Source organism: Muntiacus reevesi, chromosome 5 (assembly GCF_963930625.1).
Source record: "Muntiacus reevesi chromosome 5, mMunRee1.1, whole genome shotgun sequence".
Taxonomy (NCBI): domain Eukaryota; kingdom Metazoa; phylum Chordata; class Mammalia; order Artiodactyla; family Cervidae; genus Muntiacus; species Muntiacus reevesi.
In genome coordinates this window covers 42,288,805-42,311,471 of record NC_089253.1, presented here as the reverse complement: position 1 = coordinate 42,311,471, position 22,667 = coordinate 42,288,805, and the positions used below count along the sequence as shown (strand labels likewise).

At 51.1% G+C, this 22,667-nt stretch overlaps 1 protein-coding gene across 3 annotated transcripts in view; it reads right to left on the bottom strand.

Moving 5' to 3' along the window:
* Positions 1–1,195: 1,195 nt before the first annotated feature.
* Positions 1,196–22,667, bottom strand: part of DPP3 (dipeptidyl peptidase 3) — a 31,134-nt gene continuing 9,662 nt past the window's right edge. For all 3 annotated transcript variants that reach the window (XM_065937806.1, XM_065937807.1, XM_065937808.1), the window contains exons 4-18: positions 22,235–22,372; positions 21,576–21,650; positions 20,634–20,727; positions 16,625–16,755; positions 16,383–16,513; positions 16,244–16,302; positions 13,884–14,078; positions 13,528–13,640; positions 13,088–13,180; positions 11,345–11,407; positions 11,123–11,247; positions 10,871–10,991; positions 9,318–9,497; positions 4,531–4,693; positions 1,196–1,732 (exon numbers count right to left, since the gene is read on the bottom strand). In XM_065937806.1, coding sequence (XP_065793878.1) covers positions 1,560–1,732; positions 4,531–4,693; positions 9,318–9,497; positions 10,871–10,991; positions 11,123–11,247; positions 11,345–11,407; positions 13,088–13,180; positions 13,528–13,640; positions 13,884–14,078; positions 16,244–16,302; positions 16,383–16,513; positions 16,625–16,755; positions 20,634–20,727; positions 21,576–21,650; positions 22,235–22,372 — 1,854 coding nt within the window. In that variant the 3' untranslated portion in view covers positions 1,196–1,559. The remainder of the gene's footprint in view (positions 1,733–4,530; positions 4,694–9,317; positions 9,498–10,870; positions 10,992–11,122; positions 11,248–11,344; positions 11,408–13,087; positions 13,181–13,527; positions 13,641–13,883; positions 14,079–16,243; positions 16,303–16,382; positions 16,514–16,624; positions 16,756–20,633; positions 20,728–21,575; positions 21,651–22,234; positions 22,373–22,667) is intronic.

Sequence of the window (22,667 nt, the reverse complement as noted above, 5' to 3'; positions counted from 1 at the left end):
AAAACCAACTCGTCCGCTCATCCTCACGGTTAACTGGGTGGAAAGGGGGCCGCGTCCTTTCTTCCCTCCTTACTTATCCCTCCAGGATAGAGAAGCAAAACATAAAGGTTAGGGGATTAACCCCTGGGCTCCGCTGGTGGCTCAGTGGCAAAGCAGCCATCTGTCTGCCAATAAAGGAAAGACCTGTTCCGTTTAGAAGAAGATCTGGTTTGGGAAGATCCCACGTGCCACAGAGCAACTAAGCCACAATTCCTGACTCTGCCCCTCTGTGGCAAGTATTGAAGCCCCAGTCCTAGAGCCTGTACACCAGCAGCCAAAAATAGATTAAAAGAAAAAAAGAGAGAGCAATTAAATTCTGGGATTGAGGTGTTCCAATTTTTTTTGCTGTTGCTGTTCAGTCACTCAGTTCTGTCCCTCTTTGCGACCCCACAGACTACAGTAAGCCAGGCTTCCCTGTCCTTCACTATCTCCCGGCATTTGCTCAGACTCATGTCCATTGAATCAGTGATGCCATCCAACTATCTCATCCTCTGTTGCCCACTTCTCCTGCTTTCAATCTTCCCCAGTATCAGGGTCTTTTCTAATGAGTTGGCATTTCACATCGGGTGGCCAAATGGAGCTTCAGCTTCAGCACCAGTCCTTCCAATGAATATTCGAGGTTGATTTCCTTAAGGAATGACTAGGTTGATCTCCTTGCTGTCCAAGGAATTCTCAAGAGTCTTCTCCAACACCACTGTTGGAAAGCATCTGTTTTTCAGCTCTTAGCATTCTTTATGGTCCAACTCTCACATCCATACATGACTACTGGAAAAACCATAGCTTTGACTATACAGACTTTTGTTGGCAAAGTGATGTCTCTGCTTTTTAATATGCTATCTAGGTTTGTCATATCTTTTCTTTCAAGGAGCAAGAGTCTTTTAATTTCATGGCTACAGCCATGATCTTAGTTCCAGTTTTCAGCTTCTTCTTTAAAATAGAAGAAAAGCCATGAAGGAGGATGCCAAAAATTGTGTTATGTTCATCTATGTGACTCTTTGCATATCCATATTTAGAGGTGATGTCAAAATCCTGTTGTGGATGGGAGCCTAAAAATGACCCTCCTTCCCCCTCCCTAGGACTTGATCTCACCACCCTGCTGGGAGCAAATGAGACATGAGGCCAAGGCCAGGAAGAACCACACAAATGGTGAAGATGGTGGTGGTGTCTAATATTTATTTTTCTGGTTATAAAAGTAATAATACATGAAGAGCACTGGACTGGGAGAAGTTTTGAATCCTGCAGGATTTAGCCAGGTCAGTTTCTCAGAACTTGTATTCCCTCATCTGGGAAGCCGGGCGAGGAGCCTTGCCCACCCCACAGAAGGCAGTGTAGATCAACTGAGATAACACAAGGGAAGCACTGGTAAGCTGGAAAGTGCTGACAAATGGAAGGGCTTAGTGTCACCACCCTTGGCTGAGGTAGCACCAAGGTCCAGGCTCCTGCCCCTCTCCTGGGCCCACAGAAAGGGGTCCACTTGCAGCCTTGGTTTGATTGAGTCGGGGAGGGGCCTCACAGGTGCCTTAAGCCTGGCCAGATGGGGCTTCACTGGGGCCCTTCCAGAACTGGGCATCAGCTGTGGCCAGCTGGGTGAGGATCTTCTCCAACTCGGGCCCATCCTCTAGGAAGCGCTCAGAGAAGGATCGGATGAGGCCTGCAGCCGAGGCCTCGTACTCGAGAAGTTGTACTTCTGAGCCTGGGGAGGAGATGGAGGAAAAAACAGCAGCAGGAAAAGGTTTTAATAGGGAAACAGAATCATAATTGTAATCTTGGGAGCAGCTAGTTCTTCCTGAGTTTTTACCATGTGCCAAAAATTGTGCTCAATATTTCACTATCTAACTGACTCCATAATCCTATGAGATAGGAAACATTAAAGGGGGAGTATTTAATGAATTGCTGCATTCATTCAGTCACTTAATAAAGATTTACAACAGTGCCATGCTAGGTAAAACAGACACAGTCTTTGGCCTCCAGGAGCTTACAGTCCAGGAACTGTTTTATCTTCATTTACTGTGGGGCCCTGGGCAAGTTTCTTTACCTAAGCCTCAGTTTCCTCATCTGTAAAGTGGGAGCAAGCATAGTACATCTCTCAAGAAGCTGTGGTGATTAAATATGATATAATGGGTGGAGGAAACACTCAGCAAGTGCTAGCTATCATAAGCATCACAGTCTCTGAACCTACTTCTTCATCTGTCAACTGGGGCTGTTCCAAGGGCACTCATCTAACCTATGGGGTGTTTCTGAATAGTTGTGGGAAGCACTTCCTTCTAACATCCCTCCACTTCTCTACCTGCTCACAGTGCCTCATTGTGCTCTGTGGCCTTATGGGATGTATGCAGCTAAGAGCACAGGCTCTGAGCTCAGATGGCCCAAGTTCAAATCCTGGTCCTGCCAGCCACTCACTGTGTGACCTCAAATACACAGCCCCTCTGTGTCTCAGTTTCCAGCTGAAAAAGGGGAAACTTCCTCATTTAAGTTGTTGGGAGTTGATATGTGCAGAGTTTTCACCCAGACTCTGGTACATGGAAGTCCTCAAAAGTGAGCTATTAATACCACCACCATCACCACCACCTTGAAAATTCAACCTGTTCTTTGGGCCTCAAAGTTTAACCCCTACTTCCTCCCCAGACCCACCTTTCCCCAATTCTCTCAAAGGTAGATATGATCTTCCCTTCTCTAAGTGTTCAGACCACTGTTTGTGTCTCTTGGGCACCCATGAACACTTCCCTTGGAAGACCATTTCTCTCTCTGTCTTATTCCTAATGAGCTGAGAACGACTTGAGGTGAGGAGTCCATCCCCAACACCTGCCCAGGGCTGGACAGTCAAAGCAATGATGATCTTGTCCATGTAATGAGCACTTGCTGGGAGCCCGGCATAATCCACTCACTCACTCACTGACAGGCACAGAGCGGCTCCCGTGGGCCAGGCCCTGCGCTAGGTGCCGAGGACGTGCTGATCCTGTTGCCATGGAGAGGAGCAGACAGGAAAACAGCAAAGTGAGAGCCGCAGGAGGAGAAGAAAACTGGGTGACAGCTCAGAGGGTGTGCCTGCAGGGTGGTGAGCCAGGGGAGGGCGCTGGCGAACCCCATGACACCTCTGGAGCAAAGAGTGGAGTTTATGTTGTTTTTTAACTGTTTTAAGTGTTTTTTATTTTAATTATTCTTAAAAAATATATATATATTTTAATTATTCTTATTTTTTTTGGCTATACCATGAGGCCTACATGGGGGACTGAACCCGAGTCCCAGTAGTAAAAGCGCTGAGTCTCAGCCACTGGGCCACCAGGGAATTCCCTAGAATTTAGAATAAACCTTTTACATGCTTTTTCCTCACTAAGAGGAGGTAATTATTTCATTTAACCCTCACAGCTTCCCGTGACTACTGTAGTGAGGAGCAAATGCTCTTAATCTGACTCTTGGTTCCTCCAGTAAAAAGCTGTAAGCCTTAAGTAATTGACTCTCTGTGCCTCAGTTTCCTTATCTGTAAAATGGGGGCAATAAGACCTACACTTTACTGGGTATTGTGAGTATTTGAAGGGTGAATCCCTGGAATACGCTTAGAACTTGAAGGAAGTGCTCAGGTTCACTACTGTCAGCGCACAATCCCCATGGGCTTTATGAATGAGGACACCCACGCTCAGGAAGGTTAAGTGAGTATTACTGGCCAAGGTTGCAGCGCAGTTCTGAAGCTCATGTTTTAACCACAGCTTGGCATCGCCTCCTCTCAAGTGCCTCACGTGCCAGTGTCAGGAAAGGTGAGTCAAGGGATGAGAGGAGAGTGAATGCAGCAGGGTGCCGGCACCCCCAGGATTGAACACAGGCCCCGGGAATGAAACTGCCGAGTCTTAACCGCTGGGCTGCCAGGGAATTCCCCGGAGTAGAGTTTAGGCTAAACCTTTGAAATGCTCTCTCCTCACCAGGAGGAGGTAATTATTTCATTTAACTCTCACACTTACCCATGACTATGGAGGCACAAATGCTCTTAATACAAAAGGTACAAGTGCGTGGCTGACAGGGTCAGGGCTTTTGGAAACCGCAACATCCCTTGAGGAGGGGAGAGGGGCCATGGGGCTGCTGACCTCTTCTCTGACTTGACTGCTCTGCCGAGGCCTACTGTCCCCTGGGCTCTACTCAGCCCGCTGGGTGCCCCCTCTCTGCCTCACCCGACCTCGCTCCCGGCCCCGCCAGGCCCGAGTCTCCAGCACGATGCCTGGCCTCCTCTGAGGCCCGGGGCGTGTCTGTCTCACTAGCCCCTGCTCTGCGGGCCGCCCTCAGCCTTCTCTTGCCATCTCTCAAGCAGCCTGACCCTGTGTGTGGGGGGTGCTGGGTGGTGGTGGATGTGAAGGTGTGGGCCTGAGGTGTGGCAAGGGGAGGACTGGGCCGGGAGGTGGGGAGACAGGAGCCACCCCGGGTGGCCTTTCCCGCGCTCCGGGGTCAGGCCTCCTAGGTGCTCCTGGAGGGCCCTCTATCACAGGGGGCCCAGCAGGCCATTACCTTCGAGCCGAGTGTTGGGCTGAACGATGAGCTTCCGGGCTTCCTTGCGGAGCAGCACCGTGTCCCTGAGGGAGAGGAAGCACTCGGGGGGCACATCGGTGACCGCCGCATACCCCTCATACAGGGCCCGGCCTCCAGCCACGTCCCCTGTGGACTTCAGCACCTGTGGGAAGGCAGGAGTTAGTGCCTTTGGATGGACGCCCTCCGCGCATCCACTGAGCTTTGCCAAGAGCCATGGGCAGCGGCGCCCAGCCCCGGACCGCATCTGCTGTCTCGAGGGAATGCAGATCACGTTAGCACCGAGCAGGTGTCCATATTAAGGTGAAGCTAATGGCTCTCCTTTGATTGCCTCACTTGAACTGTACACAAGGAGGGTAGTTGTAACATCATCATCTTTTTAAAAACTTTTTAAAATTTTTACCGTGACAGATATTCAGACAATATATTCTTGAGTGAGATTCGCTCAGTTGTGTCCAACTCTTTGCAACTCTGTGGACTATGGCCCACCAGACTCCTTTGTCCATGGAATTTTCCAGGTAAGAATATTGGAGTGGGATTTTCCTGACCTAGGGATCGAACCCAGGTCTCCTGCACTGAAGGTCAATTCTTTACTATTTGAACCATCAGGGAAGCCCGATATATTCTTAAGTGTTCAACAAATATTTTTTCTTGGTTGCGTGGTATGTGGGATTTTATTTCCCCAACCAGAAATTGAACTCTCACTCCCTGCAGTAGGAGCTCAGAGTCAACCACGGAAGTCCCCACCCTCTTTTTTAAATAAAACATTTCATATAAAAAACATTTCATTTCAAATAAAAAACATACAGTACCTACCTTATAAAGAATGACACCCACACCACCACCGCCCAGCTTAAGAGTTACTCACATCATCCCTCCCTGACTGCACCCCATGGCCTCCCCCGCCTGAGGTATTAGCACTTGATTTTGCTTTTCAGCCTCTTGTTTTCCCTGAGTTTTACTCTCAATTTATGTTACATTTTTGCCCACATCCTGTGATTTGCTTTTTCTGCTCGAATTACGGCTGAGATCCACCTGTGTTTGTGAGTGCAGTATATAGTCCCATAGCTGTACGTATTCCACTTACAAACACACCACAGTTGTGTCTCTTCCACTGTTGCCGTATAACCTGTGATTTTTGCCATCCGAGGCTGCTCTGTACATATTGTACATCTTCTGGTGATCAGAGGCAGGTTTTCCCAGGAGAATCAAGGTCTGGATCATGCTCATCCTTAAAGGATGATGCCCCCACTGTTTTCCAGACTTGTTGCACCTGTTTTCACTTCCAGAGGCAGGGGGGTGGCAGTCCCTCCGGCTCGGCTCACCAGGGTGATGTTGACAGTTTTTCATGTTGCCGAGCTGGTGGGTGGAAATCTCATGTGGTTTCAGTTGTGTTTTCCTGATGACTAACGAGATGGAACAACATCCCACAAGTTGGTGGGCTATTTATTTTCCTCTTTGGTTCATGAGTTTTGCCTATTTTTCTGTTAGGCTGTTTTTTCTTCACTTTTTTTTGGAAAGTTCTTTATATATTTAGCTGCTAACCTTTTGTAAACTCATATTTGATAAATACCCTGTCCTAGTTTAAGATGCATCTTCTCATCTTCTTTGTGGTAAGTTTTGATGAATAAAAGTTATCATTATCAGTATTACTTGTCCACATTGTGCAGCTTGTGAAATCTTAGTTCCCTGACTAGGGATTGAAACTGTGCCCCTGAGGTGGAAAGTCACTGGGCCACCAGGGAATTTCTATTCTATGATATTTCTAGACACAGGTTTTGCTTGCCATTCTTGGAATTTCTTGAGCTTCTTCGGATTTCTGAGTTGGGTCTTTCATCAGTTCTATGAAGTGCTCAGTCATTATCTCTTCTAATATTCCTTCTTTTCTCTCTCTTTTCTTCTTGGAACTTCAGTTCATGTACATTAGATCTTTTCACACTATCCTCCATGTCCTTTTTTTTAATGTTTATTTATTTCATGCACTGGGTCTTAGTTGTGATCTTTTATCCTTCTTGTGGCATTTGGGATCTTTATTTGCTGCATGTGAGATCTAGTTCCCCAACCAGGGATTACACCCAGGCCCCCAGTATTGGGAGTGCAGAGTCTTAGCCGCTGGACCATCAGGGAAGTCTCCCTCCTCCATGTCTCTTAATCTCTTCTAAATTTTCTATCTTTGTGTCTCTGTTCTACATTCTCTGGGCATCCCTGGTAGCTCAGACGGTAAAGAATCCACCTGCAATGCAGGAGACCTAGGTTCAATTCCTGGGTCGGGAAGATCCCCTGGCGAAGGGCATGTCTACCCACTCCAGTATTCTTGCCTGGAGAATCCCATGGACAGAGGAGCCTGCCAGGCTCTAGTCCACGGGGTCACACAGAGTCGGACACGACTGAAGTGACTTAGCACGCATGATACATGCTCTAACTTCTCTTCAGCTGGATCTAAAATCTGTTTAAGCTGCCTATTTTTAGTTTCAGTGATTATAAAGATTAGCACTAAGAGATCTAGTGGGCTCTCTTCCAAATAACTGACATTTATGGCTCTGATCCTTACTTATTCTGCCAATTTGCCACTGGCAAAGTAGGACTCTGACTAGGGCACCCTCTGGGTAAGCCTCCCCCTCTTAGGCCCGGGGGTAGAATGATTTTCCCTAGCTCTGCAGGAATTAAAACTGACTGGGAACTCCTGGGGGAAGGTTAGAGAGACTGGCTGACCTTTCTCTCTTTTGCATAATACTTAACACCCAGCATGTGAACATAGATTCACAAAGTGGACATGTTAGCCACCAGAAGCTTCAACCAGAGAGCTGGCGACGGGGGTGTCCCCGGGAGCCAGGTGGTATCATGAGTGAATGACTAAGGCAGGCACAGCAAAGAGGAAGTGGACCTGGCACACTGGGGAGTGGAGCACGTGTAGAGAGCCAAACGCTGGCCACTGCTCAGCTCCAGGGAATTAAGTCTGTTGATGGCAGGCCCTCCCAGAAGCCAGAAATACAGATTTATATCTCCCCTCATCAGTTTTTACCATATGGGTGACCCAAAGCTATGACTATTTGTAATCCCGTGGCTGAAGCCTTTCCCTGTGGAAAAGCCTCCATCTTCCCTGCTGGGTGGCTCTTTGCTGTGCTCTTGGGTTTTTCTAGGGAGCTAATGCAAGAAACAGCCACACCAAAAAATGCTTCCATGTTCCGTATCTCCTGTTCCATGTTCTGTATGTTCTGTGAAGCCACCGCTGTGAACACTGTCCATTCTGCTGAATGAATGATCCTGGACAAAGATCCACCTGCTTCAGTCTCTAAGATGGAATGCTCTGTGTTCAGTCACTACTAAATCACAGTTCAATACTGGCCTAAGTCACAGTTCAATACACAGTTTGGCAGATTTGATTTATCGAGTGACTTATTATCATTATCAATAAACTGTTTTGGAATAATTTTAGATTTACAGAAAAGCCACAGAGATAGCCCAGAGAGTTCCCATGGGCTCCTGGCCCAGTTTCATCTGTTGTCAACATTGAGCAAAATGTGTATGTTACTCTTAACTAAACTCTAGACTTTACTGAGAATTCACTCATTTCCCCACGAACATCTGTTTTCTATTCCAGAATCTAATCTGGGACATGACACTGCCTTGGGCATCTAATATTTTTTCATTTCTAATTTTATTTTACTTTAATGGCCAAACACATATCTTTTAAAGAAAAAATGCCCTAAATCCCTTCTGGAAATAAGTGGGAGTATAATCGTAGAGAGAGATTGGCTGACTTGAAGGCTGGGCCTTCTTCAGGTCCTTCAGGCAAAGGCGGCAGGACCCCGTTCTGAAGAAAGGCACTGCTCAGTAAGGAGTGGGTCACCATCAGGGGTTCTCCAGCCTTGCTGAGTGTCAGGATCACCTGGAAGGCTAGTAAACATGCAGGTTTTGGGGCCTCATACTCAGAGTTTCTGAATCAGGAGGTCTGGGGTGGGGCCTGAGAATCTGCACGTTCTGGGTGCTGCTGCTGCTGCTGGTCCGCAGACCACACTTTGTGTCACACCGGCTTGGATAATATGATTTTTATTGCTCTGCTGCTGCTGCTGCTAAGACGCTTCAGTCGTGTCCGACTCTGTGTGACCCCGTAGACGGCAGCCCACCAGGCTCCCCCGTCCCTGGGATTCTCCAGGCAAGAACACTGGAGTGGGTTGCCATTTCCTTCTCCAGTGCATGAAAGTGAAAAGTGAAAGTGAAGTCGCTCAGTCGTGACCCCATGGACTGCAGCCTACCAGGCTCCTCCGTCCATGGGATTTTCCAGGCAAGAGTACTGGAGTGGGGTGCCATTGCCTTCTCCATGTTATTGCTCAGTTCCGTATATATGTTGTTTCATTGAATTCCTGCCAGGTGAGACAGGTGATGTATTTAATAGATGAGAAAAGTGGAGGCCAGCAAGGCAGTTACACAGCTGGTTAGTCCTGACACCAGAACCCCAAAAGGTCTCCTGACTCTAAACATCCCAACTGGGAGAGGAACCAGGACTGCAGTGAGCACTGTCCTTCCCTCCTTCACTCACCAAGCTCCAGGCTTCATCCTTCTTGTCCCTCAACCCACTAAGCTCCTTCCAGTCCCAAGACCAGCCTTTATGCTGTTTGTTCTGTGCTCAGACCTTTTCACGGCTGCTTCCTCCTTGGCACTCCCATTTCCAGTTTAAACACACCCTACTCCAAGAAGCCTTTCCTGTTACAGAGTGTGCAGAGAGGCTGAGTTGGAGGGGGCCTCCGAGGCAAGAGGCCCCTGCTTACCTGGAGTCTCCGCAAGAACCTCTCCAGGGCGGGTTTGCCCACTGTCCGGATCTTGTCGCGGTCAAGGCGGACCCGGGCGTCGGGGCGCCCATCGGAGCCTGTGGTGGGAGTGACGGTAACCAATCCCTCGCCAGCCTCCAGCAAGACCCTCAGGATCACAAACCGGGCCTGCATGTGGGCCTGCCAGGGCCGAAGAGAAAGAAATCATTTGTAGGCTCAAGGTAAGAAGTATCGAGCTGGCCAAAGAGCTCGTTGGGGTTTTTCCTTGAGATGTTACGGGAATGATCTTTTTGGCCAACCCAGGATCAAGAGTTCGTTCCAAAGCCTGATGGATCATATGTGCTTGCTAATTGTGAATTATTATTGTTGTTTGGTTCTCCCCCACCCTGTGGGTCCTGTGGTGTTTAATTCCTCTCCCCTCAAACGCTTCCCGTCTTCTCTCACAGGGAAGAGCAGGCTGCCCTGGGGCACGGGGAGGCCATGTCCAGGCAGGACCCAGAGCCTTGTGCCCCGTCACCCGCCCTGCCCTCTCCTGCTCCACGCCCTGCCCTATGACAGCGGTTATCCTAGAGTGTCCCTTGCCCCCCTGAGCACTTTCTCCTCCACAATCCTGTTTGCAGTCCGTTCTGTGGGATCGAGAGGGCGTCGTAATCCCCAGTTTACAGATGACGAGACAGAGGCCCAGAGAGGTGAAGGAACTTGCCCAGGGTCACACAACGGGTGAGAGAGAACAAGGACTAACCCAAGTTTCCTGACTCTAAAACATGTGTTCTTTGGATGACACAGTATTGCCTCCTCAAAACAGACTTAGGTGACTTTTTAAAAGATTTCTATTGCTTACCCTGTTTCTGTTTTTTTAATTTTCACTTTGAATTTCTTTTTTTTAAAATTAATTAATTAATTAATTTGGCTGCACCAGGTCTTTGCTGTGGCAAGCAGAATCTTTAGTCGCAGCATGTGGGATCTAGTTCCCCGACCAGGTATTAAACCTAGGCCCTCTGCAGTGGAAGTGCAGAGTCTTAGCCACTGGAACACCAGGGAAGTCCCTGCCTACCCTGTTTCCAAAGTACATCTCATAGCAAACAGCGTAGCCTAATGGCTCTGGAGGCAGTTTGCTTGGATTCAAATTCTGAGTCTGTTACTTGCCATCAAGTTACTTGATCTCTTTGTGCCTCCATTTCCTCACCTCTAAAATGAAGGTAGTAACTACCTACGGCCGAGGTTGACACTGGGGACAAATGGGTCAGTTCATGTAAACTGCTTAGAACTAAGTGGCACAGAGTGAGTGCTGTGCATCATCTGTTAGTGGTCATAGCAACATCATCTCATCTGATTCTCCCTTAAAGGTGGGAAAGAAGATGAATACTCCCATTTTACAGGCAGGAACACTGAGCCTCACAACAGTGACGTGACCTGCTCTCACATGTGGTAGAGTTTGGGATCAACCCAGTTCATGTGCCTCATGGGTACAGTTGTCCCATCCCCACACCCAGAATCCTGGTCTTGGTCCCCAGCACAGACCCTTCCCTCCTGAGGGGTCCCCCAGCCCCTACCTGTCTCCAGCTGGAGGTCTCAGGGGTGTAGAACTCCAGAGCAAGCAGCCCGGCCCGAACCATGTTGAGCCAGTTCACGTAGATCACATCTTCCGCATCAGCCCCCTCAAAGCCAAAGATCCTGGGGGAGGGAGGGAAGTGGTGGGGGAGCGAGGTCGGAGGCTGCCCGGGCCCTGCCCTCCCTGCCAGCACGTCCCCCCTCATCCACAGAGGAGCACCCCCCACCCCCTGCCCCGGCTCTGCGGCTCGTACTCTAGCACTTGGGGGTGGAGGCAGAGATAGAGGCCCACGCTCTCCGCTCGGCACTCTTCGTAGCTGGAGGCGATGGTGCTGAACTTGCTGTCCCAGGTCTCCCCGCTCCGGTACCAGCTCTGGATCTGGGAGGGGGGCCCAGGAAGCAGGCTTGAGGGGTGGCTGCCACCCTACCTGGGCCCCCCTCCCCATACCCTGGTGCTCCACCCAGGCCACCCTCACCTGCTCCCCTGTCTCCGGGTTGATCACGGTCTCCTGGTCGAAGTTGAATGTTCCTTTCTCGTCCTGCAAGAGAAGGGTCATGAACGTGGGGCGGGTGAGGGTGGGGTACCCCGGGGCCCAGGTTAGGCCTTCAGCCCGGGATCCAAGGGGCTCAGAAAGGCAGCCAGGGAACAACGAGTGGACAGGAGTGGCAGGTCCATGACACGTGGTGGCCTGCACAACTGTTCTGTGACACCTCTCAGAGCCCCCGGAGGTAGAAGAACCTGAGACACCTACCCCGCGGCACACAGCAACACTATGGGCCGGGGATCGGGGCAAGGGGAGTGCAGAAAGTCACGTGAAGACCCAGACCCGATATCTCCAGACCCCGACCCAATATCTCCAGACCCCGGCTGGAGATGTCCCAGTGGGTGGGCCATGAGGCCTGGAGGCTCCTCAGCTTCGTGGCCCCTCTGCTGCCAAGAAGCCACAGCATGTGATTCTCTGCCTTAAAAGCAGCATCCTCACCATCCTCTCCATGTGCCAAGTGTCATTCATGCACCAGTCTTTTAACCCTTTAAGTCATCCTCCTAGGAAGGTTCTATTATTATCCCGCTTCACAGAGGAGGAAACTAAGGCTCAGAGACTAAGAACCCCAGAGCGGAATCAGAGCACACAATATCTGTGCACCATGTCTCTTAACAACAACACCCATTTCCAGAGGGCCTACTGGGTGCCAGGCAAATCCCAGGGCTTCACCTTTATTCCTCACAAGAGCCATATGGTAGGAGTCAGGAAACCCATTTTTCAGATGGGCCAACTGAGGCTCAGGGAGGGGACCTGACTGAAGAAGACCACAGAGGGGCTATGTTTGTCGCCGCTTCCCTGGGACTTTGAAGGCAAGACAAAGCCCGATGCCAAGCTGCTCCACCATCAGCTGCCCTCTGGATCCTTCTGACTTCCAGGCCCAGCTGATCCCATTCAGGGAGGCAGCTGTGCCCCCAAGAGGAGCAGACCCCACCCCGTCTGCCTCCAGTCCTCTCATCTGTGCAGTCCACAGTGGGCTCCTCCTGGCCTGCCAGCAGGCTGTTTCTCATATTTCCTGCGTAGGTGTCGAGGGGGCTCCAGCCACTCTGGCTGGCCCACAGGAAGGGAAAGCTCCCTACAATACCTGGAAAAGTACAGGCTCCAGGGAACAGCAGTGCAAAGACAGTGCTGCAGCCTCAGGACTGGGGGCGTCCAGACACCACCCCTGCCCGGCCTTTCTGCCCTGGGGCCGCCTGGGTCACACCCTCAGGGCAGGCTTCCTGGGCCTGAGCCAAGCAAGTCCTTCTGTGTGGGAGACTCTGGGTGGGGGGCCTCAGCTGGCCTGTCCTACAGATCTCACTGAATCCTGAGACATCGTGGGGAGGGTGAGACACTGAGAGCCAAGACTGGAGCAGCGTGCATGCCTGGGGGCTGACGATGGGGAACGGGAGCCACAGGCCTAGAACTGGGGAGGGTCCCGCTGGTACCAGCACTAGCCCCTCATTCTTTTTTTTTCTTAATTTATTTATTTGGCTGTGCTGGGTCTTAGTTTTGGCATGCAGGATCTTAGTTGTGGGATCCTTAGCAGTAAGAAGGATCTTTAGTTGTGGCATGTGAACTTGGTTTCGGCACGTGGATCTAGTTCCCTGACCAGGGATTGAACCTGGGCCCCTGCATTGGGAGCGCGGAGTCTTAGCCACTGGACCGCTGGGGAAGCCCCTGGTCTCAAGTTCTTACCTGCACGAAGAGCTTGCCGCTCCCATGGCCCAGCAGCTCGTGCAGCCCCACCTGCACGTCAAAGGAGGGTCCTTTCCAGCGGATGTACAGGTCCTGCCAAGACAAGCAGAGACCCACACTGCCCATTGCCCCACCACAGCCACAGTCTGCCCACAGCCCCCGTGCCAGCCCGAGGGCCCATCGTGAGGCACACAGCTGCTAAAGGTCTACCACCTGCCAGCCCCACTGGGCACCGCACAGCCCACCTCATCCTGGCAACAACCCACGAGGAAGGGGCTGCCTCCACTGTTTGCCGGCTGGGGAAACAGGCTCCAAAGACCCGAGGTTGCACAGCGGGGAAGCAGCAGAGCCGGGCCTGAAGCCCCGTCCTTTCCCCTGCTCTGATCTGTCCGCCCTCCTGCGTCAGCCGAGATCAGGCCAGGCCCCTCACCGGTGCCCACCTTGTCCTCCTCCTCCAGGAAGGTGAGTTTCTCCCGCTGCGTGGTATAGGCCACGGCCAGCACGTTCCCCAGGGACACATTCTTAAAGCCTTCCGTCTGCCTCAGGTCATCATCTGGAGAAGGTGGGAAGGGGACCAGGGAGAAAAGGGCAAGGGCAAAGGTCAAGGGTCACAGGCAAGGAGTCTAACCAGAGGGACAGGCTGGGAATGTGAGCGGAGCAGGGTGATGTGTGGCCAGGGTGAGTGTGTGGGGGGGAGGGGGCAACTCTCAGTGGCGTCTCCTAGGGGGTTTGGGGAGCCCCCGTCATGTTCAGGCAGGGATGGGGGGCGGGCCAGGACCCCCCCGGGGAAGCTCACAGTTGGGGATGTTGATGCCAGCAGGAATGCCGGAGCCGGCGAAGGTGAGAACGTCCAGGGAGGTGAAGTCGGGGGTGAGGAACTTGTCCTTCTCGAAGGCTGGGGGCCAGGGCAGCTCCTTCAGCAGCTGCTCCGCACTTGCCACCAGCCACTCAAACTTGGCACTCATGGCCTTGTTCACCATGGCCACGAAGCCTGTGGGGGAGAGAGCGGGCTGTGAGCGGGCAGGGTTTGGGGGGATCCCACACCCTCCTCCACTCCTCTAATAACCCTCCAGCCATTATGCAGGCATTGATTGCCTGCTGTGTGCAGTGACCCTGTGCTGGCCACTCAGGAGAACCCGGGCCTGCGCTTTGCCTTCATGGAGGTCCCTGTTTTGGGAAGAGCAGGGTACAGAGAAAAGGCTTCGCTGAGTAACACCTGAGATGGATCTTTTTAAACTTAAAAACTTTTTGGCAATGCCGGGTGGCTTGTGGGATCTTAGTTCCCCGATCAGGGGCCACAGCAGTGAGAGCACGGAGTCCTAACCCACTAGACAGCCAGGGAGTGCCCTGAGATGGATCTTAAAGGAGTATGTGGGGAGTACGTAGTGGGTGATGGGGGATCAGATGCCCAGTGGAAGGGACTACGTGAGTAAAAAAGGCTCTTCTTTTTGGGGGGACTGTGAGCTGTCCTGCATGGCTAGAGCACCTGACTTACAGGGTGGTGAGTGAGGCTACTGCACTGGAGTGAGCAGTTTCATCAGACAGAGTGAATCCAGATAGGGAGCCTTTGCCAAGCCCATCCCTTGGCCAGGCGAAAGTTGTCCCCTTCCTTAGTCTAGGGCAGGCCTTTCCAGGGTGTAGTGGAATGAGTGAGGGCTGGGACTGATCCTTTCAGATTTAATACAGTTAAGAGTTCCTGGCTCAAAGCAGTATTTTCAAAATTGCACTCTACAGAACACATTTTCTATGAGAGCCTTCAAGAAGAAAGCTCCCCAGTCAAAGAAGTTTGGGCAACACTATATACTCTATCTCCAGCTTCTTAAAGGCTCTCAATGCACATTCGCATATTAAAGGTACTGAAGAGTCCTGCAAGCAGAGACTCTTTGCTGCTCCACACTGAATCTTTCTTCTTCTTCTTCTTTTTTTTTTTTTGGCTGTAGCATGCAGGATCTTAGTTCCCTGACCAGGAATCAAACCCATTTCCCCTGCAGTGGAAGCATGGAGTCTGAACTACTGGACCAAAAGGGAAGTCCCTGAATAATTCCTGTAACTCTGCATAGACTACACCCTGGAAAGGCCTGACCTAAAGGCAGACATGGAGTACAATATCAAATGTTATGGGAAATTATTTATGATATATTATGAATACTATACATCTATTTAAAAGGATGTGGTAGGTCTATATATACTGATAGGAAAAGATATCTGAGATACATGACTAAGTGAAAAAAGCAAGTGACAGACCAATATACAGAATATAATCTCATTTACCTAGATGAGTTAAAAGGAACATGTGTGTGGATGTGTGTGTGTGAATGCTTAGATAAAGGTCTAGAAGGACCTGTACTCAACTGTGAACTCTGGTGACCTTTGGAGGGGAGCAATATAGGAGAGGTAGTGAAAGAGGGATTTCACATTTTATCCTACACATGACTGTACTTTTCCAACTACTTACAAGTGTGGAGTTTTAAAATTATACACATACATTTCTAAGCATCGCTCTCTATAAAACCAAAAGACAAAAAGTACATTCCAAACTTTAATCTTGGGGTGGGAGCAGTCACAGTTGATTATTTTTGGTGTGTGTTTTCGTAATTTTTGACTGTGAACATGGATTACTTTTCTAATAATCATGATGAGTCATGTACAAAGGGGGACCTCAGAGGCTGAGGCTGCTGCGACTTGGGCTTGGGCACAAGGGCCGAGGCAGCCTGCCACCTACCCTGGGATGACAGCAGCACAGTATTAATTCTGCTCCCGTCGACCCAGCACCATTGACGTGCCTGGCACTGTGCTGAGCTGTCTGCATGTAACACCTCACTTTCCATGACGCCCGAAAAGGAGTGGTGGAGGTTCAGAGGTGGGGTTAAGTGACAAAGCTGGAGCCTGGGCCTGGACCAGACACGGGGCAGCACGGCAAAGTGACTCAGAGCCGAGGTGCCTGGGGTGGGTCAGCCCCCAACTCTGCCTCAGTTCCCACATCTGTGAAGTGAGGAGGGAAATTCTCATAGGACGATGTAGCAAAATGAGCGAAGATAGATAGGTGTCCAGTCCATGACGAATCATCGATGGCTGTTGCTAAAACTCTACTATGGGACAGTCATCAGGGGAAAGGGGTGAGGGTTTCACTTTGACCTCCCACCTCCCAGAAGTTACCTTCGAACTCTCCACGGGAACCAAAGGGGTCTCGGTAGCTCTCGATGAACCCGATGTAACTGGGGGAGAGAAGGGCTGAGATGGAGGAGGGGCGGGCAGGAGTGGGCAGGGTGGGGCGGAACGGAGGCTGGAGCCTCACCTCTCCACAATGGGACCTTTGTCCTGGATCCAGAAGCGAGAGCCCTTCTTGTGGGCCTCGATGGAGCCCTGGGTGAAGCTTTCTATGTACTGGGCCAGCATCTGTTCCTGGTGGCTGTTGGCTGCATACGCCTGGGGGTGAGCAGGGGCTGGTCAGCCTCAGCCCGCCCCCCAGTGCTGGTACCCGCCTTTGCTGCCCAGAGAATCTGGGAGTGGCACACCTCAGCCCCGAGCGCCCCCTACCTTGGCTTTCTCCAGGTGCTCCACCACCTTCTGGAGGATGGGGGCATAGTCCCCGCGGGTCACCCGGAAATGGCTTCCCTGGAATTCGTAGCTCTTCAGCTTGGAAGTCATTTCGGAGTCCAGGTTAGGCTCTGAGGGAAGAAGGATCATTGTTCAGGGGAAAGGCGAGTGTGAGATATCCCAGCAGGCTTCTCACTGTGACATTCGTTTATTCTAACATCCTTGATAGCTCCACTTTGCTCACAGTAATTATAAACTTTCATCTTCAAAAATTATATATATACATATATGGGGGACTTCCCTGGTGGTCCAGTGGCTAACACTCTGCACTCCCAACGCAGGGGGCCCAGGTTCGATTCCTGGTCAGTGAACTAGACCCCATGTGCCACAACTAAGGGTATGCATGCTACAACTAAAGATCTCACATGCTCAACAAAGATGAAAGATCCCGAGTGCCGCAAATAAGACCTCACACGATCAAATAAATAAATATTTTAAATATATATATATATTCTGTAACATGAAATGTTTAACGTGATTTCTATGTGTTAACTCAATGAAGCCTCACATCAGCTCTGTGGTGAGAGGGAAATTATCATCTCTTTTCTACAGATGGGGAAACTAAGGCACCGAGAGGTTAAGTCAGTTTTTGAAGGTCACACAACAGCAAGTAGCAGAGTCAGATTCAAACCCAATGTGGCAGACTATGTTTAAAAAGGTAGCCCTACCCTAGATATAATCACGAGGGTCCTTATAAGAAGGAGACAAGAAGGTGAAGGGAAGCAGGAGATGTGATGAGAGAAGAAAGGGCGGGGCAAGACGTGAGGAAGGGGCCATGGGCCAAGGGATGCAGGCAGCTTACAGAAGCTGAGAGTGGCAGAGAAGCAGATCTCCCCAGAAGAGGAAGAGACTCCAATTTGGACCTCCAGAACTATAAGAGAATAAATCTGCGGGGTTTTTAAATTTTTTACTTTATTTTTATTTTGGCTGCACTCAGTCTTCGTTGCAGAACGCAGTCTTAGTTGCCCTGTAGGATGTGGGATCTTAGATCCCCGAGCAGAAATCAAACCCACGTCCCCTGCATTGGAAGGCGGATTCTTAACCATTGGACCACCAAGCAAGTCCCTAAATTTGACTTTCTCATGCTGCTGCATTTGTGGCTATTTGTTAGAGAAGCAATGGCATATTAATACTGTTGTATCTTGCCTGTTATCTTTGATCCATATAACATACATTATATTTTTATATGTATATATATTTATTTATATATATATGGCCATAGTATTTCCTATCTCCTGATGTGAGATATGCTTCCAGATTGTATTTTTAAATATATATATATACGGCCATATATGGCCACAGTATTTCCTATCTCCCAATGTGACTTCTCTTATGAAGATGTGGGGCCTTTATTCCCTCCTCTTGAAGAGGGCAGGCAGGCTTGTGACTACAGCAGAAGTGACACTGTGGCTGCCAAGGGCCAGGTTGTAGGAGGCGACACAGCTTCTGCCTGGCTCTCTTGGGATGTTCACTCTGGAGCATGGCTGCCATGAACCGTATGACGATGTCGTGTGAGGCATTTCGGTTGACAGCCCTGGGCAAGTCGATCTACATACAGGCTGAACCCTAAACTTTCCCACCACCTGGCTTTGGCTCATGCCGTTCCCTCCACCAGGAGTGCAGGCCCCAACCTGGCCTCCTTTGCCTGGCATCTGAGGATCTACCAAGGCCTGGCCGCTGGGGAGACACCGGTGAATGAAACACAAAGGTCCTCCTTTCAAGAAGCTTGCGGTCAACAGAAAAGCAACCGGGAAATCACTGGGGGAGATGATGGGCACAGGGGCTGTGAGAAGATGGGGAAGGGCCCTGGGAAGGTGAGGTCCAAGCCTGGCCTCCAGGACGAGCGGGTGCTCATCAGGTGAACACCTGGAGGGGAAGGAGACATTCTGGGGGGGAACACGGAACGGACTGTGCAAAGGCCTGGAGTGGGCAGGTGAGAACGTGGGGTTTTCAGGAAATTGGAAGCTGCTGAGCATGGCTGTGGCGCAGAGTTAAGTGGGAGGCTGGAAGCTAGGAGGTGGGAGGTGGCGGGGGAAGGGAGGGCCAGATTACATAGGCCCTCATAGAGGCCTGGATGCTTGTCTCAGCACTGCATCCATATCCCCCTCACCTGGTAACAGACTCCAGTTCTCCTTCGGGACCTAACCCCCACAGCCACCCTGAGTCCAGGCAAAGGGAGGAGCTGACCTTACCAGCTGACTGTGAGGTTTGGAACCAGGCCTAGACAATCAGAGACTGGTCCCTAAACCACAAGCATTGGTTCATGTAAATGGGAGACCCAAAGCAGAGGAACTTAAGCCACTTCCAGACCTTCAGACACTACTTCTGGGAGGAAAAAGGTCCTCTTTTTGCTGGAACAGCCAGGCTAGTGGTTATCAGGCTCTGTGGGTGCAGCCTGCTGTGGATGAAGTCAAAGCGAGCTGAGCCAAGAGACAGAGAGCAAAATTTCTGAGAACGTTATCTGAGCAACTGCATCCATCTATGCCTGAAGCCCTTCTATTCTGGGTTTCTTAATTACTCAAGCCTATAAAGTCCCCTTTTGCTTTAGGCAAATAGGTTTCTTCACTTATAACCAAGAAACTCCGAATGATGGAGCCCTTAGAGGTGAATCTGCACTTTTGAAAGATATTTAGGAAGCAGGGTTTAGTAATGAGAGGGTAACAGGCAGGAAGGCCAGGAGTCTACAAATGGAGGAACTAGGCTGGAACTATCACATTTTTTTTCTCTCTCTCAAGCTGCAGGAGGAAACAAACTAGTGTTACATTATTATTTCCCTTCTCTATAAAAATTTAAAAAGAGGTTTCTTCTAAAACTCTGTGTTGCCATGACACCTGGTTCCACCTGAACTTTACTGTTCTCAAACCTTGAGCTAACCAATGCACTTTTCTTATGGAAATGTTCGTCTTTTTTTTTTTTTTGGAAATGTTTGTCTTAAGCTATGTTAATGTACTACATATTTACCCTAGACTCTGTCTTCAAGTCGGTTCCACCTAAAGGCTCAGAACTGACTTGACAAACCAGTATGTTATACATTGTTCTCCTAATCTATGTTAATAAAACAATGTATTTGTTTGAAAATCTGCCTTTCTTCAAGATTCATGTCAATCATTTTAAGGCTCAGGACAACTCACCTTGTGCCAATGTTATCTCAAAATGCATGTTGTGGGTGAGGGGCCTGGTGCCAGTCTGTGAGTTTCCTTTCTCTAATTAGCAGACTGCTATTAGCTTTATAACACCCGGCTAAAGATTAGCAGGGGGCACTCTTTCTGCTCGCTTCTGATGTCTATGTAGAAGCTTTCTCTATCTCTCTTACACTTTAATAAAACTTGTTTACACAAAAGCTCTGAGTGATCAAGCCTTGTCTCTGGCCGTGGATTGAATTCCTCTCCTCTGGAGGCCAAGAATCCCGGCGTCTTTCACAGCTCAGCAACAACCTTTCAGCAAGTTCACCACCCCCACCTTTCTGTATTCTCCCCAACCTCCAGGACACCTTTTCCATTAAGCCTTCATTGATGTGCAGCTTGGATATCTCCTCTAGGCCATCATGAGACATATGGTCCAGCCTCTCTTTCCACTGTTTACATGAATTGTTATCTTCTGCACCACTGCCTGGAGGACGGGGACCACGGCCAACATGCAGTTCCCATCAGAGGCTTGCCACAGTGACGTTCACCAGTGGAACAAGGCCCTTCCTCTGCCCTTGGGTTTCCCTAGCTTTACATCACCACCAGCTCCAGGGCTAGGGGTGCTCGCCTCCTAGAAACACCATTTGCTGAGCACGGCTCAGGGCTGGGCAGCCAGTAAGCCTCCGTCGACATCCGCCATGGCTAATATGACTGCTGTTACTCCCTGTGGCTATCGCAGGCAGCTAACCCCTGTCCTGGGTTCCTGCCCTGTCCATGCTGGCCCAGGAACACTGAAGAGGGAGAAGAAGGGGCCGTGAGCTCACCTGTGCCCAGCACGGAAGCCAACCGCACCTCGTAGCTCGGCTTCCCGTCCCGGCCAGCCTCCTTGAAGAGCCGTGTGTTGTAGGCACTGAGGTTCTGGAAAACACAGGGCAGGGTTTGGGGGAGAGTAAATCCAGAGTGGGCGGTGGGGTGGGAGGGAGGGAAAGTGGGCACAGCCAGGAGAGAAGATAGAGGCAACGCGGGCCGGGCCTCTGGGGAACCAGCCAGCGTCTTCTGGGAAGGAAGGGAGCAGGGTGGGCAGGCCAGGGCAGACTCCTGCTCGGCTCAGTACGCTGAGTACTCAGCACACAGCACTTTTTACTAAGTGCTGTGCCAGACAGTGGACTTCCCAGGCGGCTCGGTGGTAAAAAATCTACCTGCTGATGCAGGAGACACAGGAGATGCAGGTTCGACCTCTAGGCTGGGAAGATCCCCTGTAGTAGGAAATGGGAGCCCACTCCAGTACTGTTGCCTGGATAATTCCACAGACGGAGGAGCCTGGCAGGCTACAGTCCATGGGCTCACAAAGAGTTGAGCCTGACTGAGCACACGCATATGCATGCACAATCACACCTGCCAGACACTTCATGACCTCAGCTAACCTGGCCTATAGGAGGCAGACCTCAAGCCACAGATAAGAGATGCCACTGAGTGGCTTGGCGGGGAGGTGACCCACCACATGGACACCAGAGCCCAGCTGAAGCAGCTCTGATATTCTGTGTCCTCCTTCCCCGAGGCTGTCACAAGGCCCTTCAGCCTGGGGTGCGGTGGGGGCGGCTCCATCAGGGCACTCATGCTGACCCTTAGACAAGGATTCCCTGGTCTTCTCCACCTCAAGGACCCAAGATGCCTGTGCCTCTGGGCTCAGGCTGAGACCCAGGAGTGGGCGCCAATGCCAAGGGGACCCCAACGAACCACTACCCCGAGTTACCCATCGCCCAAACCTGTGAGTCCAGAAAGTCTTGGGCTAGTTTGGCATCTTCCATGGTACAGTTCCCAGAGAAATAGGTGGTGATGCCCTGTCGGGGAAGGGGCAGAGGGGAAATAGGAGTTGTTGAGGTTGGAGCTGCAGGGACAGCTGGTAAATTCCTTCCTGGCCACCCTCTCCAGCCTCAGACTTCCTGCACCTCCTCTCAGCAGCCTCCAAGGTCCCTCTCCATCTCTTTCCAGAGGAAGAAAATTGGAACACAAGCAACACACAGGGCCATCCCCAGCCCTCCTACAGCTCTGCACCAGCCTCTCACAGATCCACCCCTAAGGTTCGCTGCGTCCCTTACCCCATGCAACTACTAAGCAGCCTCCAGATGTAGGAAGCTTGGACCCCCTCCTTTCCATCCCCCCGCCCCCAGCTCCCTCCAGCTCTCAGCTCGTCTCTCCTTCCCTCCTCCCGGCACACAGCATCCCAGGATGTCAGAACTGGGAGGGCGTTCAGAAAGCATTCCATCCAACCCGCTTACTGAGGACGATGCTGAGGCCCGCTGTGGACATCAGCTTGGCCTCAGGCGTGGTGGACAGCCCGCTGTCTCCCCACTGGGTGCCCCTCCCTCCAGGCCACGTGGCCCTCAACAATGCCCTCCACCCCCCAGCGCGGCTGGGGCCTCACCTCCTTCCCCAGCCCGAGGTGTCGAAGCCCCGATTCCAGTGAGAACATGAGCTCCCCGCAGGTCTGCCAGAGGCCCCTGACTTCTTCCGGGTGCTGCTGCGCAGCCTCACTCCCCAGGATCACACGTTCCAGCTTCTCCTGCAGGGAAAGGGAAGTCCTTGGCCTGGCCAAGGCCGCATCACCCAACCTGCCTCCCGGAGCGCCCCCAGCCACCCCCAAGCTCTTCTCCCACAGTCTAAGACCTTCTGACTCAGAGGGTGGTTGACAGACTGGCAGCATCGACCTTGCTGGAGAAAAGCAGAACCTCATACCTGCCTGCTCAAGCCGGCTCGGTCAGAGGCTGTATTTCAATAAGATCATCAGGCAGGTCATGTGCAGAGTAGCGGCTGATGTAAGAGCTGGGTCTGCCCTAGAAGGGCCCGAGCCCTGTGGT